Source organism: Camelus bactrianus, chromosome 6 (assembly GCF_048773025.1).
Source record: "Camelus bactrianus isolate YW-2024 breed Bactrian camel chromosome 6, ASM4877302v1, whole genome shotgun sequence".
Taxonomy (NCBI): domain Eukaryota; kingdom Metazoa; phylum Chordata; class Mammalia; order Artiodactyla; family Camelidae; genus Camelus; species Camelus bactrianus.
This window is the reverse complement of record NC_133544.1, coordinates 4892747-4920088: the sequence shown is the minus strand read 5'-3', so window position 1 is coordinate 4920088 and position 27342 is coordinate 4892747. Positions and strand designations below refer to the sequence as shown.

At 45.6% G+C, this 27342-nt stretch overlaps 1 protein-coding gene across 2 annotated transcripts in view; it reads left to right on the top strand.

Moving 5' to 3' along the window:
• Window positions 1-27342, top strand: part of EVL (Enah/Vasp-like) — a 135596-nt gene that overhangs the window by 12765 nt on the left and 95489 nt on the right. The window contains exon 1 of one of the 2 annotated variants that reach the window (XM_074365041.1): window positions 21784-21909. The exons of the other annotated variant lie outside the window; for it this stretch is intronic. Coding sequence (XP_074221142.1) covers window positions 21887-21909 — 23 coding nt within the window. The 5' untranslated portion in view covers window positions 21784-21886. Of the gene's footprint in view, window positions 1-21783; window positions 21910-27342 lie in introns of those variants that run through there. 2 annotated transcript variants of the gene reach the window in all.

Below are 27342 nucleotides of genomic sequence, written 5' to 3'. Positions count from 1 at the left end.
CTACGTAGGGCAAAGGTGAGCAAGAAACCGGTGGGCTCTCTAGGAGCTGGAGTGCTGCTTTGGAATCGTCCCAGTATCTCATCAGATTAAGGTGACCTGGAGTGGTTTGTACCCCTCGCCAACCTGTGTGTCAGAAACAAAAGTAAATCCACTCTAAAGGAGCCTCAAATTATCCATCCAGTTTTCATATGCAATGACTGGCACTCAATCAAAAATTATCAGATATAGGAGACGATAAGATGTAACCAGAAACCAAGGGAAAACACAGACAATAGGAGTAGATATAATGAAATCATCAGACTTGGATTTTAAAAGAACTATGATTAGTATATTTAAGGAAATAAATTGTGTTCTACCTTTTCTTGTTCACCATGGCCATCTCAACTTAGAGGCTGACCCAGACTCCAGACAAGAGTGTTTATACTTTTACAGTCGAAGACAAGTATGAACAAATGTGACTGCCAGCTGTCCTTGGATATATTTGCATGGTTACAAACATCTTTGCTTAATCCCCTACTGTGTAGCTTTGAGGTTGGGACAGGCGAGAAATTGGCATGATGATCACAGGCTTTTACATCTTAGTGCTAGAAGAGTGCCTGGTCAGTATTCTGACTTTATTATTCTTTTTATCTGTGAGAGAAGTGTGCCTTGTGATTGGTTGAGGCAAGGGGAACACGTGTGGGTGTTAGTCTACACGATAAAGGTGGTGTTGAAGGTTTAATGTAAACATAATGTCAGCAGACGTGAATACTTTAAATACCACAGGGTTTTATCTTCTGCTTTGGTTCTCCCCTCTTGCACTTCTTTGTACAGTTTGCTTTTCAGTTGCTTGAAGGTAACAGTCTTCAGATAGTCTTTCATTATCTTAGTTAAATGTCCTCAGTTCTTCTATTCATGACTTCTCTCTAGTTAGTTTCTCAGTTAACAGTCTCAGCTGGTACAAGAACGCAGTGCCAAAGGCCACATTTGATTTTGGTCTGTCCACAGGCACACAGGCTCCGAGGTGGGGGGTTTCTATTTCGCATAAAGGGCTTCAGTCTTGTGCCAGGCCCAGCGTCTTTCTGTGTTCAAGCCAGTGTTAGAGAATTTACATTTTTAAATTGCTGATGGACTTCAGCGGAGCAGAGCTTAGCGAAAGGGAAGTCCTCAGCTGAGATTGTTAACTGAGCAACTTTAGGGTACTGTTTATAAACACTTCGTTTCCTGGGAAGAAGGAAAATGCTCTCCTTGATTTGTGTTACCATGCAAAGTAGAAATGTACACAACAGACTGAGTCAGACAAAGAAAGAGTCCCCAGTAGAAGAGCAGTGCTAGGGAGAGAACCAGCAGGGCCCGTCCCGAGCGCCCAGAGTGCGCTGCCTCAGAGTGTCCGTGTCTCGGGGTGAGGAGGCAGCATGGTCCTGAATCACAGAGCTGGCTAATCATTCACTGGCTGTTTGCTGAGTTCACTGTGCTGATTCCTGGGCTGTGAGTAGAAGACATGGTTTCCACACATGTAGCTTGTTCCCAAGAAGATGGAGCACAGGTGCCTCGAGTTCAGCATGTCTAAAACTAGACTCCCTGCCACCATATTTATGAACGAGTGGTTTTCAATAAAGATGTCAAGACAGTTCAGTGGAGGGGAAAGTAGCCTTTTCAACAGGTGCTGGGACAACTGAATATTAACAAAAGAATGGAGTTGAACCCCTACCTCCATATACAAAAGTTAACTCAAAACATTATGAACTTAAATGCAGAAGCTAAAACTTTAAATCTCTTATAGGAGAAAATATAAGAGTAAATCTTCATGGCCTTGGGTTAGGCAATGATTTATTAGAAATAACACCAAAACGCAAATAATAAAAGAAAAAAATAAATAAATGGGATTTCATCTAAGTTAAAAACATGTGCTGCAAACCATACTATCAAGAAAGTGACAAGAGAACTCACAGAATGGGAGAAAATATTTGTGCGTTATATACCAGATAAGGGACTTGTATCTAGACTACATGAAGAACTCTTACAACTCTTTAATAGAAAGACAACCCAGCTTAAAAGTGGGCAAATGATTTAAACGGACACTTCTCCAGAGAAGATATACAAGTGGCCAATAAGCACACGAAAATCTGCTCAGCATCATTAGACATGAGGAGGCACAAACCAAAACCACAGTGAGAGACCATGTCACACTCACTGGAATAAAAGGGCAGATGATAACAAATGTTGGTGAGGGTGTGGATGGTCTTCACACATTGGGTAAGTGGCTGTGTAGGTAAATTTCATGTTGGGACTCTCATACATTGGCTGGGGAGAATGTAAAAGGATGCAGCTGCTTTGGAAGACAATTTGGTAGTTCTTCAAAATGTTAAACAGAGGGTTACCGTATGTCTCAGCATTTCAACTCCAAGGCATATGCCCAAGAGAAATTAAACATACATCCGCATGACACTTACACATGAGTTTCCATAGGGGCATCACTTATAGTAGCCAAACAGTGAAAATGACCCAAATGTCTACACACTGATAAATGACTAAGTAAAATGTGGTCTGTCCACACAGTGGAATATTATTCAGCAGTGAAAAGGAATGGGGTGCCCATACTGATACATGGATGGACCTTGAAAATATGCTACAAGAAAGAAGTCAGTCACAATAGACTTCATGTTGTATCATTCCATTTATATGGAATGTCCAGAAAAGGCAAATCCATAGAGACAGGAAGTAGATTAGTAGCTGCTGTGGGTGAAGGAAGTAGCTGCCAGTGGGTGTGGGGTTTCTTTGAGGGATGATAAAAACATAGTAAAATTAGATTGCAGTGACTGTCACACCACCTTGTGAACCTAAAAACCATTGAATTGTATACCTTAAATGGGTAAATTTTATGGAATAAAAATCTGTTTCTAAATAAATCTGTTTTTAAAAAAAAAACAAACTGAACGTACTGCTTTCCTTCCCAGACTTCTTCTTCCAGAATCTTCATTCCCAGTGAGATGCACACTGTGATCCAAAGTAGAAACATAGAGCCTTGATGGAGTTGTCAGTTCCCTCCCGCCACATCCAGTGGACATGTCATTATTGTTTCTGCTTCCTTAAAACCTCTGTTGTCTGTCCCCTTTTCTCCAGAGCCACGAAACTGATATAATTCAGGTCTTCATCATTATTAAAATGCCATAATTACATTCCACTTTTGTTCTCTACCTCTTAAAATATCTCCTCTGTACTTTGTTAAATTGTTAATACTCAAATCTGAGTTAATATTCTCTTTCTGACTTCTTTCAGGATATTTCTGTCTTTATGGATAAAGTTATGACGCCTTAGCATAGTTTATAAAGTCTTTTGTGGCCTGGCCTCTATCTGCCTCTTCAGATTAATTTCCTCTGTCCTTCATATTATAAGGAACATACCCTCTCATGTTCTTTGCATACGATGGTCCTCCTGATTGAAATGCCACATTTCAAGTGGTCAGCCACATGTGGCTGGAGGCTCTCAAGTTGGACAGCACAGGTTATGGAACTTAACATCCTTGCATCATAAGCACTCAGTAAATATTTTTTGAAAGAATGACTGTGACTGTAGCTATTGTCTATGACAGGCATTCACCCAGCGCCTGCTTTTAGACAGCAGAAGTGGTGAGGTGTCCCCTGGGTGTTAGGCAGCGTACTGGATTACTCACCCAGCCCTGAGTATCTCTTCTTGTTATACTCAGCTGGTGTTTGCTCCTCTGAAATTTCTACTGATTAATCCAAGTTCTACGTCATCTAGAACAGCACCCAAGTTACTAGAATATGGCAGTCATTTCCTTGACTCTGCTCCACATTGAACACTTTGCTCACTTGAGCTTCGTCTAACAGGCTCTGGGTTTGTCAGTGGTGCTTGCAAAGTGTTGACTCCAGATATGATGCGGGTGTGGTGCGACCAGCACGCATTCAGGGCTCTACCAGCTCTCTTCCTGACGTACGGTTCAAGTTGTGCAGCCCTGATGGTTGTGGGTTTTGGCATCTGGCACCAGGTTCAGCAAGTAGCACGGTATCTGGCTGAAAGAATTATGCACTGAATGTGTGTTGAATACGCTTAAGACTTTTAAAACTTTGCTGGAGGGGGGTGTTTTCTGTCACCAAGTTCATGATCAAGTAAATTCTAGTCATTCTTGTCTAAAATTGTTTTTTGCTTCGCTGGTGTTAAGGCACCTCTTACTTTTAATCATAAGAATATTTGATTATTGTAGAAAATGTAGACTATGGACCATCAAGAATAAGAGGAAAAGTAGTCACCACGTCATCCAGTGATAGTCACTGCTGACTTTCTGCTGTGTATCTTCCTTTTCCTAAGGCCACACATTAAAAAAAAAGAAGGTATGTACTGTGGATTTGTACTGTGCGTACAGCTTTACAGTCTTTTTTATTTACCAGTACATCATGTTTAAAGACATATTTGTGTTATTAAATATCCTAGGGCTTAACTTTTTTCAACATCTTATTATGAAAATTTTCAAAATTAGAAAAACTATATTATCCAGTAAATGCTTATATTCCCACCACAATTTCACATGCTTTGACACGCCTCTGTCCACATATCCAGCCCTCTATCCTTCCATCAGTTCATCTTATTTTTTGATAAGAATTTAACATTTTATCACCTCCCTAATGTTTCATTGACTGCCGGTGTCTAGATTATTTAGCCAATCCTCCTTGTTGGATATGTAGGTTATTTTCAGTTTATGTTATGATTGTTCTCTCATGGTTGAGTTTTGAGATTTTGTTACTCATTCTGGATATGGGTCATTTATCAGATGTGTGATTTTCTCCCAGTCTCTAGCCTGCCCTTCATTTTCTTAGTGAAAAAGCACATATATTGTAAATTTTGATGAAGTCCAGTTTACCAGCAATGTCTTCTATGGGTCCTTCTTTGCCTTAGTCAAGATCAGGGAGAGTTTCTCCTGTTTTCTTCTAGGAGTTTATGATTTTAACTCTTACTCTTAGCCTATGATCCATTTTGAGTTAATTCTTACATATGGTATGAAGTAAGGGCCTACGTTCATTTTTTTATATGGATTTTCAATTATTTTGGCACCTTTGTTGGAAAGAATATCCTTTCCCCTATTGAGATGTCTTAGCACTTTTATTGAAAATCATCTGACTATCTACTCATTCATTTTTAATTTCCTATAGCATATAATACATCGCACTTTTATCTTTTTTTTTTTTTTTTTTTTTTTTGCCTCTGTTCCTGGTGGCTTCACTCATGCCAGGCGTTTTGGAAGCAATTCACTTCCCGGGGTGGAGCTCGTCTTGCTTGTTGAGGGTGGGTGGCAGAGGCAGGGGACATTGTGTAGAAGCAGGAAGTATAGTGGGGTGCCAGGGTCTTGCCCCATCTCCCTTCCACTGAGGTTGGTTGTCTAGGAAAGTAAATAACTATTAAGTGTGTCTAATTGGTGAAAATTTCATGAGAACAGCGATTGAATAAATGCTTTAACTGTAGAAAAACATCATCTGGCTTGTACTAGGGTATCAGCAAAGCTCAGAAAACTCCTGAAGATTAAGTTTTTTCCAGTACTCTCTCTTTTGAAGTCAGCTTTCTCTGGTCAATAATTTAATCCTGTTTTATGGTTTGTGAAAATGTGATTCAGTGTAAAAGTGCAGCTTGGTAAGAAGATCTGAATTCTACTTCTCAATTAATGTCCATAATGATGATGATAGCCATTGCTCATACTAATGAGTATTTTTCACACGCCGCCGCTGTTCAGACCACGTAGCGTGCGCTGTCTTGTTGTGTCTTCGAGGTACTCCCAGGAGGTAGGTACTGTTACTGCTCTCTTTTTGTGGTGAGGAGCCTGAGGCCCAAAGAGACAAGGGACTTGCCCACTTGGCCCCAGCAGATCCCAAGCTTGGGAGTCACAGCACTGTACCGCTAAAAATTCACAGCGTTGGGGCTCCAGATGCTCTGTTTAACCTGTGATCCTAGCCTTCTGTTTGTCCTCCAGATTCCTCACGTTTGTTACCGCGTTCATTTTTTAAATCACTTGTGAACATAATTGTTTGCCATAGTAACTCCTTCGGCACTTCGTACATGACTAATGTCTTCTGTCTTCTCATTGAGAGTTTCAGGCTTTAAGGAAGTTAAGAATGAGGAAAGGAAAGTCCAGTTTCTTTTGTCACTTGCTGTTCTTGCCTAAAGAGCAGGGTGATGGCCATCATGCACATGTTAATCAGTGCGTGGGCTCATCCTTTACGTGGTGGAGGTCTGGAGAGTGGGGGTGTTACTGCCACTGCTGGCCACGTGGTATATTCTGTGTCCACTGACCTGGAAGCATGATTGTGTCCCTGGGAGAGGAAAGGGTCTAGGGAGCAGGGATAGGAGTAGCATTGTTGTTAGTGGAGATGGGTCTGCAGTCAGTCATTTGAGAAGGAGTGCTGGGCCTGGATCCAGGAGAGCTGGGTTCTAGGCCTGATCTGCCTGAGCTTGCTGGTGGTCTTGGGGAGTCATCTCCCCCCTCTGAGCCTCATCGTTACCATTCATCTGTTTGTGAAAAGAGCAGAATGAACTAGATGATGTCCAAGGACCCTTCCAGAGTGATAGCCTGTGGTTCTGTGCTTCTTTCTGACTCAGGGGGACAGACCTACTCAGGGCACTGGGCAGCCAAAATTAGGGCGGAACTAAGTCACATGAGGCAATGAACATAGATATCTCCTTTTCTTGGTTGCTCGCATTAGGGAAAAGTCATCCTGATGTAAATGAACTCCAGACTCTGCTCTGCTCACTGGGGTCAGCCTCTGGCCCTGCCCTTGATTAAGGAGGGTTGAAAGTGATACAGGAAAAAGAGTTGGAGGGACCTCAAGAGGATGGCCATGTTCCAGGTCTCGGTTGGGTCCCTGAGACGCGCCCCACCAAGTGAGGGTCCTTGACTTCACGCAGGGAAGAGTTAAAGAGCGAGCCACAGCTGAGTAAGAGTAGATTTATTTAGAGAGGTGTACCTGGAGGTGAGGTGGGTTGATTAAAGTTAAAGATACACACTCCACAGACAGTGTGGGGCTGAGTCAGAAGGCAAGAAAGAGTGACTGCAAGGTGCAGTGTTGCTAGTTTTTTTTTAATACATTTTTATTGAAGTGCAGTCAGTTTACAATGTTGTTACAAGTTTTTATATGCTAACACAGGAGAGAACTATTCCAACTACTCTGGGGGAAGAGCAGGATTCCTAGGAATTGGGCCACCACCCTCTTTGACCTTTCATATTTAGCTTCTGAACTGTCTTGGCACCTGTGGATGTGTCATTCACCACTGTAATGTGAGGACACTACAGTGAGTGTATAATGAAGCTGAGTCCGCTGGAGGTCGACTCTCCTGCCTGTCTTGAGCCTCCAGGTCTATTGGGAGTTGACTTCTCCACCATCTTGGTGCTGACCCCTGTGTCCTGCCCCCTTCCCTCCTGTCTCCAAGGCACAACTTTATCTTCCCTCCGTCCTCATCTTTCCCAAAGAGAAGTGCCATCTACAGTTCCCTTTCTGTTATCAGGCATGGCTGGCAGTACACGGCTTGACTTTGATCAAGGTCACTTAACCTCTTAGATCCATAGTTTCCCCTCTCAGTAGGTAGGATAATAATCCCTGCCTTGCCCACCTGGCAGATGGTTCTTTGGTCATAGAAGACAGTGTATGAGAAATGCCTTTAAAGGCTTCTGTAGATGTTAGCTATCTTTAAGGTGCTGCATGGATGTGTCAGTTATGTAAGGGTCTCAGATAGGTTGATACTTCCTCTTAAACAGTGGAAAGAAGTGAGTTCCCATCTTTACCCTGATGAAACAAAACCAAAATCACAAGCACCCGGCACTTCTGCCAGCTCCCTCGTTCTGTGCTCTGCAGTCTGAACAATGGCTAAGCTCCACCAGGGTTTCTTGGGAGGCAGTGATTCCAGTCAGATCAAGGCAGACTTTATTTTCAGGTAGACAGGGATTAGGCTATTCTGGGAAAGCTCATGAAGGTCAGTAAATTATTACTGATTAATAAAATCTGCATGTTTCTCCCATTTTAAAGGCTTCCTGAGTTTAGCTTATTGGAACCAAGAGGCTATAAAATAAATTGACCCCAAAACTTCCATAAAAATCATAGTAAGTCTTCCCATTTATGTAGTACCTTATACAGTACAAAAAGCTTTTACATAACCATCACAGCATCCTGAGGGGTAGGTGAATATTATACTCATTTTATAGATGAAAAAACAGACTCAGAAACAACTTGTGCAATTGTTGCCGGTGGATACAACTGGTGTTCCGTGTCCTTGTCTCGTCCCAGAAAGAATTCAGAGATAAGATGTAGTGGTTAAAAAAAGTAAAGTGAGAATTTATTAAAGGATGGATGGTACACTCGCAAGGGGAGAGGGGGCAGGCTCAAGTGCCCTGTGTTTCTTTGGCAAGTTAGTTACATAGGGTGTAAAAATGAATGGGCCGAATATCCATGGAGGAGGGAAGGGCTTGGGGTCATTTTCCCTGATCTTCATCCCAACTCCACCTTCCCAAAGGGAGGAGGGATTTTTGTCCTTATTTAGTCTGGATCTGAAGTGTCATGGCATCGGTGCATGATGGGTACTTCTGATCTGCAAGGCTAATTTTATTGAAATAAGGGCATAATGAGCAAAAGATTACATTCGGACACTGAAAATTCCTGCCTTTTCTCACCTTTCTTTGCTGGTCTCCAGGCCAAAAGGTGTGACCCTTTTTCAGCCCAAAGGTTCCTGCTTTTCTTTCTCTACCCAGGGACCCCTGGTGCTTACATGATGTATGGTTCCCTGCATTTGTCTTGTGCCCCTCCTTTCTGCCCAATTCCTGCCATTTGGTCTGTGTCCCCCTTTCTCTGCTCATATCTAGCTATCTGCTTGCTCTAGCACAGTGTCACACAGTTTGTCATTAGCAAACCTGGGATTGGGGGAAAGAAGAGCTAACTTTTATTGAACTTTTGCTAAATGCAAACTGCTTTCACATTTACTGTCTCATTTAATCCATATAATTGTCTTATGAGTTGGTACAATCCATTTCATAGATAAGAAAACTGAGGATCAGTGGGGTTAAAAATAAATTGTTCATGCTTAACAGCTAGGAAGTGACAAAGCTGATATTTAAATCCAGCTGTTTGGCCCCGGAACTCAGCACTGCTGCACTCTATTGCCTCGCATTCATTTGTTCCTTCCTTCATTCAAGTGTTTATTATGCCTGGCAGTGTTCCAGGCCTAGGGTCTCAGTGTCCCTGGCTTGCTCTATTTCCCCTGGACCTCTAGTTTGAGATATTCCCTGTCACGTGAATTCTGTTGGAACAGAGAGTGTGTTGGTATTGTACACTTACCTGTATGCTGAGAGAGTATCTATAAAATAGTGTTGTTGTTACTGCTTTTAATTAAAATCATGCATGTTCATTGTAAAAATTCAGCAGTACAGGAAGTTCCAAAAAATAAAGTACAAATGGCTAGGACATGTCAATCCCCTGGAGATAAACTTGTTACCATTTTGGCTAATGTGCTTCCTAACATCTCTTTATGCATATATATATACACGCACGTAAAGGCGTAGTAATGATGGAACAGCTCTGTGTACTGAGCTTTTCCATCGTGGCTCCGTGTGCATCGTATCATTTCACTCTCACCAAAACCCTGTGAGATGACAGTGTTACCCCACTTTACGCAGAAGGAAACGATGCTCACAGCAGTGCAGTCATTTGCCCCTTGGTGGTAGGCTCTCCGAAGCTAAAGCTTGAGCCCGAAGCTGCTGTGCTGTGTTGTGCCTGACACACAGGCAGATCCTGCGTTTTCTACCAGCTGAAGCTTTGTGGCAACCCTGCGTCAAGCAAGGCTTGCAGCGCCGTTTTTCCAACAGCATTTGCTCACTTCGTGCCTCTGAAACATTTTGGTAATTCTCGCAATATTTCAAACTTCTTCATTATTGTATTTGTTATGGTGATTGGTGATCTTTGGTGTTCCTACCACAACTTGCTGAAGGCACAGACGATGGTTAACAATTTTTAGTAATAAATATTGTAAAATAAAGGCATGCACCCTTTTTTTAGACATAATATATTGTACATTTAACAGGCTGTATAGTGTAGACATAACTTTTGCATGCACTGGGAAACCAGAGCATTTGTGTGATCACTTGCAGTATTCACTTTATCGCGGTGGTCTGGAGCCACACCCGCAGTTGTGTCCGTGGTCTGCCTGAACATGGTAGCGTGTACATGAGAATACACTGTGCTTTTCTGTAACTTGCTTTGCTGTTTGATTGTGGAGGTGTTTATTGTACAACAATAACTCACAATTTGTAATAATCCTTTATAATGTTTATACTCAATAGTAGCGATGTCTAGGCAGACATCAGTGTAGGTCTGTCTTTATAATGACTCTTTGTGTATGCTAGACTTTATTTGATCAATCCCTTGTTGAGGACATTTGTTTATTTCCAGTTTTTTGCTATTTTTAAGTCACGCAAGAGTCAACATCTTGGTTTAACTTGTTCCGTGGTGGTTAAGAGGACAGACCCTGGAGTCAGGCAGTGCTTGAGTGTGATCAGCTCTGCGACTTCTGTACTGTGGCATTTGGGGCGTGTTACTTCATGTCTCTGTACCTTAGGTCTCCAACCTGTAAAGCGGGAAAAATAACAGCCTAACTCCTTGCCACTTTCCCCACGATGAAGTTAACGGCTGCGTTGGTGCGGAGTGCAGAGGGCGGTGTCCTAAGACTCAGTAGCGCTCGTGGATGTCAGACTCGATCTGCGGGGTGGGAATGGTAGGAGTTCTTCACTTGAGGTGCCGTGGATTGCTTCCAGGGAGATGTCTGTGGATCCCTTCAGCGTCCTGTCGGGGGAGCACCTTCAGAGGGTGACCCTTGTGCCCCTAGAGGCCGTCAACTTGGAGATTTGTGTTTTCTCAGATCAACAAATGCCCTCGGGGCAAAAGGGGGCTTCTGTGCTCATTTGCCTTTTCAGACTTTTTTTTTTCACTATAGGTTTAGCCTAGAAATTTCTTACCATCTTGACAGCGGTTTTATGCCTTTAAAAGTGTTTGTTCATTTGTTTGTTTTAGCTGTTTTACCTGCCTTTTTTGGTTATTTTCACAAGAAGGGTTGATCTAAAAAACCTAGTTCACCATTACTGGAAATGGGAAGTCGCCTTTTTTTTTTTAAGTATCAGGGCTGATCTCTAATCTTTAATCATATCATGACACTCCTGCAAAATGACCATGTTTGTGGGACACTTGGGAATTGGATGTAGCCACCTGCAGTGGGCGTGACTGGCACGTGGGGCTGGGGCTCTGGCCTCGCAGGTGGAGGAGGGATCCCGATGCCAGTTCACCCTACCCAGTGGGGTGACCCGCTTATGAAAGAGAAGTCAACATTGGCAAAGGGGTAGACACTCTAGAGGGGAGAGCGCAGAACTGCCTGCTGGCCCATCTCCCTGCCCTCCCACTAGTGGGTGCAGAGCAGTCGGGCCGGGTTGTGGGACCGCCCAGTACATAGTAGGATGTTTAGCAGCATCCCTGGCCTCTACCCGCTAGATGCCAACAGCACTGTCCCACCCCCAGTGGTGACAATAAAAATCTCTCCAGACAGTGCCAGGTGTCCCCTGGTGGGGGCAGAATCCCCCCAGTTGAGAATCACTGGTTTTAGAGCAGTCATTGGTTCTCCAACTTGAACAGGCATCATAACCCCCCAGGGAGCTTGTTGAAAAAGCACAGCTCACTGGGTTCCGTCCTCCCAGAGTCTCTGGTTTTGTTAGTCCCGGCAGAGGGCTGAGAATTGACATCTTTGACAAGCTCCCAGGTAACGCTGACACTGCTGGTGTACGGCCCCACCTTTGAGAGCCACTGATGTAAATAGAGCAAAAGCACTTAAGCTGGAAATCAGGAGACCTCAGTTGTGATCCAGCTCTGACGGCAGTTGTGTGGCCCTAGGCAGGGTGCTGTTTTTCTCTTTCCCTTGGTCAAAGTGCGAAGATAGGACTGACTTTTTTTTTAGATCACTTACCACGTTAATAAAATCTATGAAACCGTCAAAATCCATGTTCCTCTGATGTTATGTGGTGGCTGGTTCTCAAGGTTTGATTGATTCAGTGCCGGTGTCTTTTTCCTTTCTTTCTTTTATTCAGTATGTACTGTGGGGTCCAAGGAAGGTAGTATCATAGGAGGGTTAAATGTTTTGAGAATGAGGCTTAGAAAATAACCAATTTCTCATTTTTGTCATGTTAGCAAGAATACATCTTTTAAAAAAGAACTGCGATTCCAAATTTAGTTGGCTGCCTAACAGATTCCCACTCGGCATTAGCAATCCATGGGCAGGCCTTTCATCAGTTTGTCCTCTTACTTATTAATTCACACCCCAGGGTGACATGCTGGGCGTCGGCACTTTCTGTGAGAAGGATGGAAACACCATCGCAAGACTCGCGGAAGTGGAGCTCTTGGAAACTAAGAAGCAGTGTGCTCTTTTGGATGAGGAAAAACACTACCTTGTACATTTCAGTAGGAAATCAGAAATAGAGAAGCCTGATTATCAGAAATACAATGTGAGAAAGAGAAACTAGCTTTTAGAGGGTAAAAAAATATGTTTATCTAAAGCAGGACTTCTCAGATTGCAACTGTTAGGTGTTCTGTTCATGCAGTTTCTTTGTCATCATCCGTGCTTTCCCTCTAACTCCTTCTCCCATCAGAACATGTGTTAAATGAAGGTTTCCTTTTTAGTGCTTGTAGATTAGGAAGGGCTTGTGTGGTCAGTGCCTAGACTCCAGACCTTCAAAGCACAGGGAGACTTGCTGTCTCTGAGGGCAGACCCGTGTGGTTTGATTTTACATGGACACATTTACACCCCTCCGTTACTTCCCTGCCTTCGAGATAAAATGTCTTCATCTCTGCCTTGCCAGTAGGGGCTAGAAATTCCCACAGTGCTCATTCATTTGGCCTCAGCTGTGGCCTGAATGTCTGTGCCTCTCCCCCAGATTCACCTGATGTAATCCATACTCCCTCTGGGATGGTGTTAGCAGGTGGGGCCTTTGGGCGAGTAGGTCATGAGGGCAGAGTCCTCATGAAGGGAATTAGTGCTCTTAGGGAGAGACCCCCGCAGAGCTCCCTGGTTCTTTCCACCACGTGAGGACGCAGTGAGGAGTCTAGCCATGCTGGCTCTCTGATCGTGGACTCCAGCCTCCAGAACTATGAGAAATAAGTTGTTTATAAGCCACCGGTCTGTTACGCCACAGCCCCAAACGGACTAAGATGGTTTCCATTTCTGAAGGTCTCCCCTGGACTAGCCCCAGAAATTCCCTTCCTCACTTATCCTCTTGAAAGACACTTGACATGCCAAAGCCTTTGGAATCCATTCAGTCTTTCAGTTCTTTAGAACATTTAATTAATCTGTTTGCTTATTCCTTCTGATTCCCTAGCCTCTGTGGAGAATACAGATATGAGCAAGACATTCCCTGACTCTTTAGATTTCTTCTTTGACTTGATATTATTGTGCTGGTTAGTGTGGGTTGGGTTTATATGTGCCTGTCTGTAATGGGTTTGGTTTGTGACTTCCAAGCACTGTTATATTGGAAAGAAAGGAGTGATAGGGGTGGGTTCGTGAAGTTAGGAAATTAGAGTTAATTATGGAAACTGCCTCAGAATAGCCAGAACCTGGGGGAGGGGGTCTGTGAATCAGTGCCTATGAATCAGATGTTCCCTTTTTGTCTTTGAGACCCGCCCGCAAGTGTGACAGTCGGAGAGAATTCAGAGAAGCACTGAAGGCTGGAAATTCTGGAAAATAGGGCCCCCCAAATTTCAGACTAGTTTGACCTAGCAAGACTAAGCAATAATTTAGAATTGACTTCAATTATTTGAAGAATTTTTACAAATTAAGAGGATGTAAGTGAGTCAAAGCAAAAATGGACCAGATAGGAAAGAACTTCTTATCATCCAGTTCATTGGAATGGATATAAGCTAGGGTTAGATATTTTAAAGATATTTAAAGAAAACTGCCTAAAACTTGGAGAAAAGGCGAGTTTTGTACACCGTCGGGAGCCTTGGCTAGCAAGCCCATCTAAGCGGTATCTGACATTCTTGGAGACAGCGTACTTTTGTAAAGTTAGATTTTAACTTATAAAAAATTGATAGGTGACAAATGATTTTTGTCCAGTAGACATCTAGGTGATTTCTGTTTAGTAGAAAAGATAACCTCAGAGGTTCTAGTTTAATGGCTCTGTACGATATTAACCAGTTTTGTATCTAACTTTGCAAGACTATTATAGCATTCTTTTTTCCCACTGAGTTTATATGTCCCTTTCGTTACCTTTGAACCAGCTTTGCCATCGTGCTGGCTCACTCACTAAGGACTTAAATCAGTTTTTAATTATATGCGTACTCTGTATTTATAAGAGTTATGTTTTTAGCTTTTCGAAAATTCTACTTTGACAGAAATGAGTACATGTGGAGGAGATAAGCGTCTTAGGTAGTTTACCCAGGAGTAGGGTTTGACGAATTTGACTTCTAGGTCCTTTCAGCCCTGAATTCCCACAGTTCTTGGTGACCTGGATAAGAAGTTGCATTTGTGGATCATCTAATTATATGACCTGGATGAATACTTAAAATTCCTGCTTTTTTGCTATCTCAGATGGCACAAAGTGGAGAAGGAAATCTCTTTTGTTGTTAATAATAGCACTATTATTTATTTACATAGCACTTAGAGTTTACAGAACACTGACCCACCTAGTGTTGTACCTGACCCTGTCTGTGTCTCTACGAGGGAGCAGGACAGAAATTATTATCCCCATTCTGCAAGTGAATAAGCTGAGACTCTGGTGAAGTGCTGTTGCCCAAGGGCGCTCAGCTGGTGAGGCCTGGAGCCCCGCCACCGCCCCACCCTTCACAAGCCAAGCGCATCAGCACCTGCAGGAGGGAACCAGGATTCCAGAGGATCTTGATGCCAACAGTGAGCCAAGGAAGGGAAAGAAACCGAATACTAACAGTGTAAAATCCTGGGCCACAGCTTCAGACACCTTGCAGACTGAGTTATATTCTGACGCTTGTACTGTAGCTGTTTGAGTCTGTGTGGTCTGTTCCTAACTGATGGGAAGGCCTGAAACATGTCTGAATCTGCCTTCACCCCTCCCTTCTCAGGGATGGAACGGTGCTGGACACATCGCAGGTGCCCAGGAAACAGCTCTTGATTGAATATAGGAGTTTGTTCTACATGCTTTTATGTCGTGATTCTCCCTGTATTCCTGGTAGACTTTCTTGGCACATTTCAGTCTATCTGGGTGACACTGGAGCAGCTGCACTTGTTCATTCAAAAGGATAATCTGCCCTTTCATTTGACGCTTGCACCGGAAAGAGGACTGCTGACTTAACCCAGTTGCATCTTTTTATGAAATCTTCTCTGAATCTGTGAACTGCTGATTCGTTGATTCAGCAGATACTTACTGACTGATTCTGTGTGCCCTGCCCTGGGGCAGAGCGGCGAAGGCGCGCAGGGGCCTCCTCTCACGGAGCTGCCGCTTCTTAGGCTCATGGTCCTAGTGGTGTTCTTAGTATTTCTCTTCAGGTATGTTCCGTCTTTGCTCTGCTTCACTAGTAATTCATGAAACAACATGAAACAACAGTTGTAAAAAAGACTCTCTAAAACACACCTCGTCCATCAGCTTCTCCCTCGTCCAGTGCTGCCGCCAGAGTCCAGGCCCCGTCACCCCTTACCTGGACCACGGCAGCAGCTTCTCCCCACTTCCATTTCCTTCTAAAAACGAAAGTCAGGTCATGTTACTCCATTGCCTGAAACTCCCCGGCGACTTCCCTGCTACTAACGCCCTGCTTTCCCCCTCTGTCTCCGTCTCCCTCTGCTCCCTTCCTTCTCCATTCCAGCCACACTGGATGGAAGGGACGGGGCCAAGCTTGTTTCTACCCACCTTCGTACCAGCTGTGCCCTCCACCTGCACTGATCTTTCTCTTGTGTTTACACACCTGTCCCTTCTTGTCATTGAGATCTCAGCTTAAGTATCACTGCCTGACAGGGGCCTTTCCTGTCACCTCGGCTAAGTTCAGTAGCCGCCATCACACTGGTTCTTTGCCCTGTTTTATCGTCTTTTTCTTATTCATGTATTATCTGACTTCCTTCATTAGGACAGGAAAGCTGCGGGCTGCAGGCTTCAGCTCATTCAGTTGAAAATTGGTTGAATGAATGCGAGGATAATTTTAATAACCTGGTACAGATACTTAGAGAGTGTTTATTGAGTGAGAGAGATTGATGCAGACAGGAATGCAGAAGTAATTACCAATAAACTGCAACTTCTGAGCCGCGGTAGGCTGAAAAGGGATTGTAACTGTGTTTGCTTTGTGGTAGAATGCTGGGTTTGGATAGCTTTTACTTGAAATAGAATTCTCAAAATGGAGGTAAGAGATGGCTTTATTTAAAACTTTTGTTTTAAAGTTAAATGTCACTGTAGAAGTTCAGGTGAATTATGTAATTTGGGGGAAGGAATTAACTCAGAGTGTGGGACTCACACATTTCCTATTAATTCAGGAAGGTGGGGTTTTTTGTTTGTTTTAAAATTTTTGAAAGGTTAGTTCAACTGGAATAAAAGTGCATTCAGTGCATTCAAAACATTTCTGACCGAAGACCTGCTCTGTGCCTCGGAATGTGCTCTGCCTTGTGAAGGCTTAGAAAGGACTGAGAACCAGAGCCACAGCTAGTGGGCGCTCCACAAAGTCATAACAGCAGAGGTGGTGGTCCCAGATCTGGGCGGGTTTCTCCTGAGGCTGTATTTGCACAGCACACATGTTGGTTCACCTGGATTGTGTGTGCGTTTCTGATGGAGGCTGTGAAGAGCTAAACGCCCCAGGTCTCTCTCACCTGCCCCCTTCGTCCCTGTCTGCAGCAGCGCTCACCTGGTTAGACGCCTGACAGATCGTGGACAAAGGTTACTCCTCAGCACAAGCTGGTATGCGAGGTTTTTAAAAGTATCTATTGATTATCATAGGAATTCTAGAGTTCGAGAGATTACTGTAGGCTGGTTTTGGTCAGGAGGGGACCCGATGGGGTTTTGAAATACGCAGTAGTCTTGGCTCCCGTGGCGCGCAGTTAAGGTGTGCCAGCATTTCCTCTCCGCAGCTTTCAGATTGGGAGACTGAGGCTTAGACGGGAAAGAGTTTTCCCGAGGCTTCTCAGGCGGATAGTAGTAGAACTGGGTTCAGAACCCCCTCCATCACCTCTGTGGAGAGGAGGCTGAAAGCGCTGTGTGCATGAGCAAGGGGCATGGGTCAGGAGGAGCGCCCCTGCGCCTGGCTGGCCGGGGGGCGGGCAGAGCGCCAGCTGGGTTGCCGAGACCCCATTCTGCAGACAGAAAGAATTGTGGGTCTTAAACTGGGAGGTGATTGGGTAGGTCAGGCAGAGGGGAGGAGAGTCTTAATTAGGGTCTCGGGGTGAGACCAGGGAGAAGCAGGCCTCTTGTTACCACTCAGCCCCTGCTGGAGAAGTGGAGAAGTCTGCATCCAGGCCATGAGAGAGGAGTCATACTTCTGGTCGTGCCTGTAACCGATGTCTGTCTGGTCTGCGCGCAGCAGAGCAGCAAGTGTGCGGGTCCGAGTGTCGGGGCATTTCTGTTTATGTGACAGGAATGTTAGCCTCTGTTCAGGTGCCCAGTCTTTATTTGGTCGCACATAGCATCATGACTGTGTAAAACTAAAAACCTAAAAAAAAATGGGAGCGGAAACATTGGTTGTAATGCCTCAAACTATGGGACATCAGGGCCTTAAAGTCTCAGATTGTCAGTCTCCAAAGGAGCTATGATGAGGATTCAGTACCAATAAATAAATCATAAGTTCACTCTTGGGAACTTGATCCTTTCACATGGAAAGACATGCTTCCAAACTAAGTGTGTGCACGTTAAGCTGAGGACCATGGTTTCAGACATGCTTCTCATTTAGCTTTCTGAGATTGTCAGGGGCCTGGGGACACCTGGTGTTAGCGACTGAGTTTTTATTCACTGTCTCCTGTCTGTTTCTCAGGGGAAGCCTCAGGCACGTCCGGTAACTGCAGTAGGTCAGGCCTCTGCGGGGACAGCTGGGACAAGGCAGGAGGCTTTTTTATTCTTAGGATGAGAACAGAAAGAGGAACTGAGTCCAGATTGACGAGGGTGTGTGATGACGTGTAGCTCAGAGAGCCCCCAGAAGGGTCTCTGATGGGGCTGCCAGGTCATTTAGGCCAGGTGTTCCCAGCCCGAGTCCAGGCCTGATCCTGGTGATGGGAGGGAAAGCCTGGTAGCAGGGAGGCTGGGGCTTTTCCATTTTTATCGGTTTTATGTTCATACCAGTTCATATCAGTGGTCCACGTAAGTGATACGTTAAAAAGCAAAAGGCTAAAAAATTACTATCTGGCTATTCCTTCATGTCACAAAGGGAGCGTAAGTCCCAGAGGAGGCCTGTGCTTTGTCTGAGCCTTGAGTTATTGGTGGATGGCCTGCGGTGACTTTTCTCTTTAAGCATTGTGTGTGGTCACAGAAGTGCCATTTGGAGAGGAGTCAGGACTCCCTGTTCCTGACACTTAGGTGTTATCAGTTACCAGGTGGTCAGTGGGAGTGCTTCGCCTCAGAAGCAGAGTCCCTCCCCGTCTGGTCCCGAGGCTGCATCAACTCAGGTTTCCAGCCCTTCCTCCCCGGGACAGCTGAGGCACTCTGCAGCCCTTAGAGGCCTCTTGTCTGACCGTGAAATCTGGGGATTAGCCAGGGCCAGCCGAATGAATGAACCCCAAAGGGTCGCCATGTCCCAGCCACTTCTCAGGGCCACAGGCTGCCTAACAGTCTGGAATGAGTCCTCTTCTGGAGGTAGCCGGAGGCAGTGGATCTTTGGTGTTGGGACCCCGAGAGGGTACTGGGGTTAAAAATGTTGGCATTAAACCCACCTGGGTCCAAGTCATTGCTCTGCCACTTAATAGCAATATGATCTTGGCCAAGTTACTTAACCTCTGTTCTCTTATTTGTAAATTGGGGAATCTCACAAAATTATGTCTCAAATATACTTGGTGCTAAGATTTGGTGATTTTTCACCATTTCTATCAACTCTGCTCTCTACTAGGACCTTATGAGTTGCTCTGGAAGGTATAACCAGCTCTCCAAGAGAAGGTTTGTGAGTCACTGGTGGAAACCAGGCACAAAGTCCAGAGGGTCTCCATCCCACTGGGCCCACCACACTGGACCTGCCTGGTGGCCAGGGCAGAACACAGCTGGCCAGTTCCCACCATGCCAAATGTTTGCTTCTCCCCATACCTTGCAGAGAGTGCCAGGAACGTAGGTTTTGACTGTTAGACCAGCCAAAAAATCCATCAAGTAATTTATTGGGGTCGGCTGTTTGCTAGCCCACCCCTTGAAGGTGGCAAGGACTGGCAGTGGGGTGCTCAGTCTGAGACCTCCTTTCCCTCAAGAAGTATGCAACCACATCCATCTATGACCCTACCAGGTAGTTTAATAAATTAAAACATTTCGTATCATTGTATTTGGTATGAGTAAATTGTTCTTCCTAAGACTTGGGTAATCTTTTTTTTTTTTTTTTTTTAGGATTTAGGGCAGTGATTTTATACATACATCCATATATATTGTATTCCTTGTCCTGAGAATCACAGGACAGAAGTACCTTGCGCCCCCTCCCCCGGGGTGGAAAAATTAAATGAGCTACCTACCAGTGAACAGACAACTTCAGTGACAGGGTGGCCTCCCCATAAAGAAGAGCCATCCAGCTCTCAGTGCTGCCAGTGGGAGACAGCTGCGAAGTAACAGAGATGAAGACTGTCTTTACAACTGTATACACTTGATAAAGACATTCACGAGTCCTCCCTTGGTGGGTCTCACCCCCGTGCTGTGAAAGTGGCCTGAGCAGGATCCGCATTCTTCCAGTTTTACGTACGGAGACTCTAAGTGATCTGCCGGTGATCTCAGAGTTAGCAAGTGGCAGATCTGGGACTTAAACCCAGGTTATTTAGTGACTCTGACTCTCCTGTGTTTTCTGGTCTGTCATGATGGCTGCTGTCACTAGAGGGTCTCAGGCAGAGGCTGGCAGGAGTACTGTGGAAGGCGTTCTGGATCAGCATAGTTGATGATTGCTGTGTCGTTTGAGGACCACGGGATTCCTCAGAAGTCCCCTCCACTAGTTAGTCCACCTCAGTTGGCCATCATCACTTCGTTTCTTTAAAGAGGGCACTTCCATCCAGAGTACCTTCATGTGAGCACACGCACTAGACCGCTTTTCCTTGTCAGCCCTGTACCAGGCACTGGGGATACAGAAATTAACCTCACACAGACCCCCTCAAGGACGTCACAGACAAGGGTGCAGGCAGAGTGCTGTGATGCGGTGCAGGTGACAGCAGAGAGAGCCACTGAGTGTCCTGGCAGTGGTTCAGGCTCCTGGGGACAGAGCAGCCAATGAGCAGCGTGGGCCACATGGAAGGGAGCATGCAGTTGTATAGGGAGCAAGGAATAGCTGGGGCCTGTGGGCCTGTGGGCCACATAGATGGGGCCTGTGGACCTGTGGACCACATAGCCGGGGCCTGTGGGCCTGTGGGCCACATAGCCGGGGCCTGTGGGCCTGTGGGCCTGTGGACCACAGGACAGAGGGCCTGGCTTGTTTGGAGAACTGGGAATATCCAGCTGAACTGGGGGTTTGTGAAGAGTTTTAGTGGAAGAAAGGATTAGGGAAATAAGACTTTGTATGCTGGGCTCAGGCATTTTTACTTAATCCTGTGGGCACTGAGGCCCTCACGCAAGGTTAAAATAGAGGGACATCAAAATCAGACTAAGAAAAATTGCTCTGGTAGATTTTTACAGAAGGGACGAAACAAGGAGGACTGGTTACTAAGACGAGAGATGAAGTGAGAAACGCTGAAGGCGTGAGCTGCGGCAGCGGGGAGGGTCAGGTCCAAGAAACCTTTCTGAGTAGAATCAGAATTAATGACTGATTATATTTATGGATTGAGGGAGAGAAAAAAAATCAAGAGTGACTCACAGGTTTTTATTTGAGTTCTGTCTTCCTTATTTTATAAAGATTTACAGTCCAAATGCTGACGATTCTCCTTAGTGGTTCATTTCAGAACACAGCCTCGGCTCATTTGCCAAATCTCACCAGCTCGGGCTTTACAGACTGGTAAACATGTCTCTTTTTTTGGCTGAGATCTCATTTCTTTTTTCTTCTGCTCTGAAATTATTACAGCTGTTTTTGTACTTCAAGGAATTGAAGCCTGGTACATATTAGACACTCAGTAAATGAGGTCACGCATCCCAGGGTGATGTTCATGGTAAAGTGGTGGCCATAAAGGGTGACACCTGTGATTCCAAAGCAGTGCATACATTTGTGCTCACCTAACATTTGGTAGTGGAAGGGTGAAATGCAGAATTCGGAAGGACTTTCGGTAGCAAGTAGCCCGCTATCCGTCTACACTCCATTCCCTGAGCACTGTGGTCCGCATACCCAGTCACTACAGCAGGAGACAGGTCACTGGTCAGATAGCAACCGAACAGGTGGCATTCTCATTCCTTGACAGTTTTGCCCTCCACCCCCACCCCATAAATTTGGCAGGGCACAGATTGTGTGGTTTACCCATGATCCCAGGCATGTCCAGGGTTCGACTTACTTCTTGGGACTAATTCAGCTCACCGCCCGGAGCCCAAGCACACACTGCATTCATCAGACTTGCTGGAATGATCACATGGTTTTCTGGCTGCCTCCCCTGTTAGCTGCCGCTTGTCAGCAGCTGGCGGAGCTGGAGGCTGCAGGCCCCGTCTGCAGAAAGCCTTTTACTTCAGAATATTGGGGGGGGGGGTGGAAACCCCGCCTCTTTTTTCCGCACTTTGCACCATCTGACCGACTAAATGGTTGTCCTCCGAACCAAAAAGGCTACCAGACAATCTGAGGAAATTGTCTCTGACTAGGTCATGTTTGCATTTGAAGAATTCAGGTATGTTCTGGGGTTTCTACATCAGTCTGCCGCTGGGTTTTTGTTCTCGCTAGGTTTTTGCTGTGTAATGACAGCTTAGGCTCTGGCTGGTTGTCACAAAAAGAGGGTTCTTTTCTGTGGTGGGGTTTACCCCGGTCATCGGGTGGGGGGTGCAGAGGGGGTGCAGGTCAAGGGTGTTTACTGCATGCACAGATGCAGCGTGGATAATTGGTTTGATCGCGTGTGAATTTGCCGCGGACCCCACCTTGTGCCTCCTTTGAGCTGTGCTGTCGCTGGTGTAGAGTTATGAATACAGAATAGGGACTGTTTATCCAGAATACTGAGTCTCTTGCCATCTTTTGTTTTCCTTCCTTTGTCAAACTCAGGGAGCCTACTGCTCTTTTAGGAATTCCTAATTGTAGCAGTAAAGGTGCAAAATCCTACAAGTCGGTCTGCTTAGTCGAGATTTGATCTTGGCTCTGATTTTCCTCATTGTTAACAGTGATCTCGTGGCTGGGCAGTTTTCTGGGAAGTGCCCTCATAATGTTTTGTTAACAGGGTCCTTTGCTTTCATAAGCTTTTCCGCTGCTATAATTATTAACGTTCCAAATTAGAGTCTTTTGTGAATCTTCTTCCTTCTCTTTCCTCCATCTCTTCTCCGGGAATGTGTCCCTGGGTATGAATGTGGGAAGGGATGTTCCAACAGAGATAGTTTCTAAGAAATGAAAATAAAGGAGGTGGAATGGGAGGGTTGTCCGCTCGTTTGTGCATGGTTGGTTCCACCTCTTCGGAGAATACAGATGAGAGCATGTCTGTTTCTAACCTCTGACAGCTCCTCATTTCTCGAATGGAATTTCTGTGTGTTTTAGAACTGAACATAAACACCCTACTGACGGGCAAAGAAGTGATTGTGTGGGAACCTCCGCAGGCCTGTTTTGTTGCCTCCAAATGTTTCTGCAGTAGACACTGAAATGGCAATAGAATTACCACCTTTCATTACTTACAAGAGGAAACCAGGGACCTTTAATCAGAATCAAGGGAGTAGATGAGAGGGTCATCAGCTTCTCATGGAAAAAGCAGGACCACAGAGGTTGTCCCCGCCCTTCTATAAACTTGGGGCTTTGGAGCCAGGAAGTTATCATTTGTTTGCAAGCATGCCTCTGTGTTATTTCTGATGGACTGGGTTTGTGGAAAGGATGTTCTTTCCATGTGGTAACATGCTCTGGTGACATGGAGTGACACAGTGGCCAGACTTACTGTTTGATGACGGCTCCATTAGATAACTAACAAGAATTTATTGAATACCTGGCATGTAACATTAGATAGGTCCTTAGAGAATGAATTAGGAGTCTTGGGTTCTAATCCGAGTTTCAAAATTAGCTTTTCTGATCCTTGTGAGAGTTGCAGAAGAGCTTTGTAAATCCAAGAAAGTAGTACCATGGTGGGGCTCACATTTTATTGTTAGCATTTATTCTAGATGGAGTGAGTCTTGGCTTCCATGCTGAACAAGCCTGGAGCCTCCTGTTGCATTTCACAGCAAGGAAAGGGGGATAGGCATCAACAAACGCACTCCCACAGTGGTGGCTCCTGGTCCAGAGCCAAGAGCTGGGCCTGAAGTGGTGGAAGGGGGTCTGGTGAAAGGGCGCTGCACTGCTAAACTGAGAATGTGGGAAAGTAGACCAGAAAGGGGAGTTTGTAACTGCTGCACAGAACCAGGCAGGTGGCTTTCTTCTTCAGTCCCAGGCTTGTATGTGTGGGGCCAGGTGGTCATGGTGGGGCAAGACAGGATCTCTGGAGGAGCTTAGCCTTTTAGCTTAGGTGAGGGTCATTCTCAAGCTGTAGCATGCCGCAGAGTCACCCTGAGGGCTCAGGGAAACTCCCAGGGCCCCACCCCCAGAGTTTCAGATCTAGTAGGTCTGAGATAGGGCTTGAGAATCTGCATGTCTGACAGGTTCCCAGATTTTCTGATGCTGCAGTTCTGGGGACCAGACTTTGAGAACCATTGGCTGGGGAAAAGCAGACAGATTGTCGCTGAGATGGGAAGTCTGAGGCAAAGGCAAGGAGGAGGTACAGGTAGGCAAAAAATCAGGAGCCAGAAGCAGCAGTTCAAGTACGGGCAGGTGGACCAGCAGGGAGCCTGCTGGTGGGGAGGTTAAACTGTGGCCAGCCACACAGCCCCCCTCCTGGGGAGGTCTGAGGGCAGTGGGAGGGGCCGGACCTCTGGGATGAGAGTCAGGGAACTTGGTTTATAATCCTGGCTCTGCTGTGTACTACCCTTGCGGAATTGGCAGGTCTACCTTAATCTCAGTCTTCTCAGCTGAAAAATGGGAATAGCAGTTCTTGCCAAGAAAATCTATAATACTGTTAGAATTAAATAAGGCAACATAAACTTACTTTATAAATCGCAGCACTCTTGCTCCATGAGTGTAAAGGGAGGGGAGGCCCCTAGGGGCTCCGTCAGTTTACCTGCATGTGTTTATGGGCCTCACCTGTGGACACGCTCCTCCGTGCACACCCCAGCTCTGAGAGCGCCAGGGCCACACTCGTTTTAAAAGGAAGTCTGACTGACACAGACACGTTTACCTGCTGTTGCTCCCTGTTGGCTAGGAGCTCCTTGAGGGCTTTTGTCAGTCCCTCTGTTTTGAACTTGGTTTCCTTAGTGCCTACAACTGCGTGACACACAGCAAGGCTTGGTAAGCAGTGGACGTGGTTCCTTTTCAGGACTTAACAAGGGAGGAAAAGCAAGCGAGCTCTCTAGGTGCAGGCCTGTTTTGGTGCCACAGGGCCCGCTGAGCGTGCTGGTCCGGAAGGGCACGTCCAAAAGCTGACAGCTGACCTCCTGAGAAAAATGTGACGTGTCCTCAGCACACCCCAGTTGTTGGAGCGCCAGCGAACTCGGATCACATTGCAGAGGGAACCGCTGCAGATGGTCTCGCCCTACAACGTGCTGACGGTTGTCATGACTTGCTGGGGCCCAGGGAGAGTCGCAGAATCCTGAGAGCTTGAGAGGTCGTGCCAGCATTTTCCAGCTGGTGAGGGGATCTCTGCCGGCTGTTGACTACAAGACTGTATTGTTCTAACACCAGGCAAGCTGTTGTGGCTGGCTGTGGTGGTAGACACGCTTCACTTGTGTTTTTGCTTTTTTTTAAGGAAAAAAAAACTTCTTAGGTGAGATGTATACTGGACTAATAGTTAAGTAAACATTTACCTGTTACTACACACCGCAGAGATGGTCTCTGAGCACTGCAGGAGACGACTTTGTGGACTACAGTGTAGTTTGTCTTCCCCCTCTAGACCCAGGACAGTTTCCTTACCAACTCTAGAATAAAATGTTTTCAATGTGATTTTCAGCTTCATAATCCCTCAAGTGAGAATGAAACCCAAATCAGAAACCACTGTTTCTCTGAATTCCTGATACTTACTCTGATTTATTTCCAGAAGGCGTGTAGTACCAACTCCAGGATTTAAAATCTACAGTTGGAATGTGTCAATCACATGAAAATGGGAAGTTAACTATTTTGGGTCTGTTTTGTTTTATTTTTAAATAAGATATTATTACAGGATTCAAATTCAAACTAGCTCTTTATTGATTGAAACTGATGCCTAGTCTTGGGAAATGTTGGAACTTTCTTCATGCTTTCACTGGAACGTTGAAACGAGCTAAATGAGTGGTATCAGGGAAGGCCTGAAGTTCACAAACCAGGAGAGCCCACCCGCGTGTCCAGAGCCCAAGGCCGTTTAGTCCTGCTCATTTCCTGGAGTCCTGTATTCCCTTGAAGAAACTGATATTTAGGTACAGTGACTTTCATGCTGTGGTGAGGAGATAAGTCCCGGCTCAGCAGGAGGTGGACGCGGGTTGGGCAGGGAAGGGGCAGGCACAGAAACTCGACCTGCTGTGCGCCAGCTGCTGCCAGCCGCTCTGCCCACAGAACACTTTATAAATGAAAGCAGAGGCTCAAAGACATGGACAGCCCCAAAACATAACCTCCAACCCAGACCTTTCCCCAGACTCATCCCAGATAAGTGGTCCTACTTGCCTGACGTTGTGATCTGGAGTCTCACCGGCATCTCGCACTCCCATGTCTAGCACTGTTCTTTTGTTCTTTCCTAAACCTGTTCCTCCTGCATTCTTCCCCAGCTAGGAGAGGTTGCTCAGGCATCTTTCTCTCACGCTCCTTATCTAATCCATGCAGGAATGTCCTGCCTGCTCAGTCTCAGAATATATTCAGGATCCAGCCACGTCTTACCGTCTCCATTACTACCAGCCTGGTCCATGGAGCCACGATCTATACCCAAATTACCACAGTGTCCTTATGACTGGCCTCCACGCTTTCTGCCTTGTTCCCCTATTCTTAATTCTTCACACTTTTAAAAATATAAAATCAAATCATGTCTCTCCTGTGCTCATAACCCTCCAGTGGTGTCCCATCTCACTGAGAGTGGGAACTCAAGCTCTTGCAGTGGCTCGAAAGGCCAGCTTGGCCCCACCAAATGATGTCTCCTTTAGCGCACCCCCTTCACACCACTGTAGCCGCACTGGCCACGTGCCGCACATGCCAGGCACTCTCCCCACTCGGATCTCCACCCCTGGGGGCCATGTGACTTGCTCCCTCATCTCCTCCAGGTCTTTGCTCAGCTGTTTCCCTGACCTCTCTGTTTAATATATCCCTCCCCACAGTGGGCACGCCCTTCCCCCCACTCTGCTTATTCTTTCACCAGATCACATTATCACCATCTACATACTATAGATTTTAATTTTGTATTTATTTATTGTTCGTCTTCCTTCAGCAGGATGTCATGCCATAAGGGTAGAGTTCTTTAAACCTCTTTTTCTTCACTGCTATATCCCTTGTGCCTTGTGTATAAGTGGTATCCAATAAATAATGGTTAAATGAAGGAAGGAAATGAGAACAGAGGCTCAGAGGGGTTAGGTAATTTGCCTGAAGTCACCCAGCAGTTAAGATCTGGTCAATTTCAATTCAGTCCTTTTTTGTCAGATACTCTGTGCCTGGAATGCCATGCTGTGAATTGGCCTGTGTCTTCCAGCCAGCACAACTCTTCTGAGTCTCCCCTCTGGGCCCGGAGCCTGTTGTAGCGCCGGGCACTTGACACATCTCCCTGTCTGTGGGAGGTAGAAGTGGAGCAGAGGATGGCCCCCCCCTCCCAGTTCCCCCCCTCCCCACTTACGTCCTATCTCCTTGTGGTACTTACTAACCACAGGGTCATTGTGTAACAGTGCGTGTTTTTCACATCTTTCTACCCCACTGAAGCAGGAGCTCTTTGAGGTCAGGAAGCATATCTTAGTCATCTTCTATTGCTATTACCGTAGTGTCAGCTCCAGGAGGGATTAGTAAATGTCTGACTATTAAATGTCTGCACTGCAGGCATTAGAACAACTTGAATAAGTCACTCACAAATTCCTAACTGTGGGGAGCTTATGATCGTGCTGTCTTT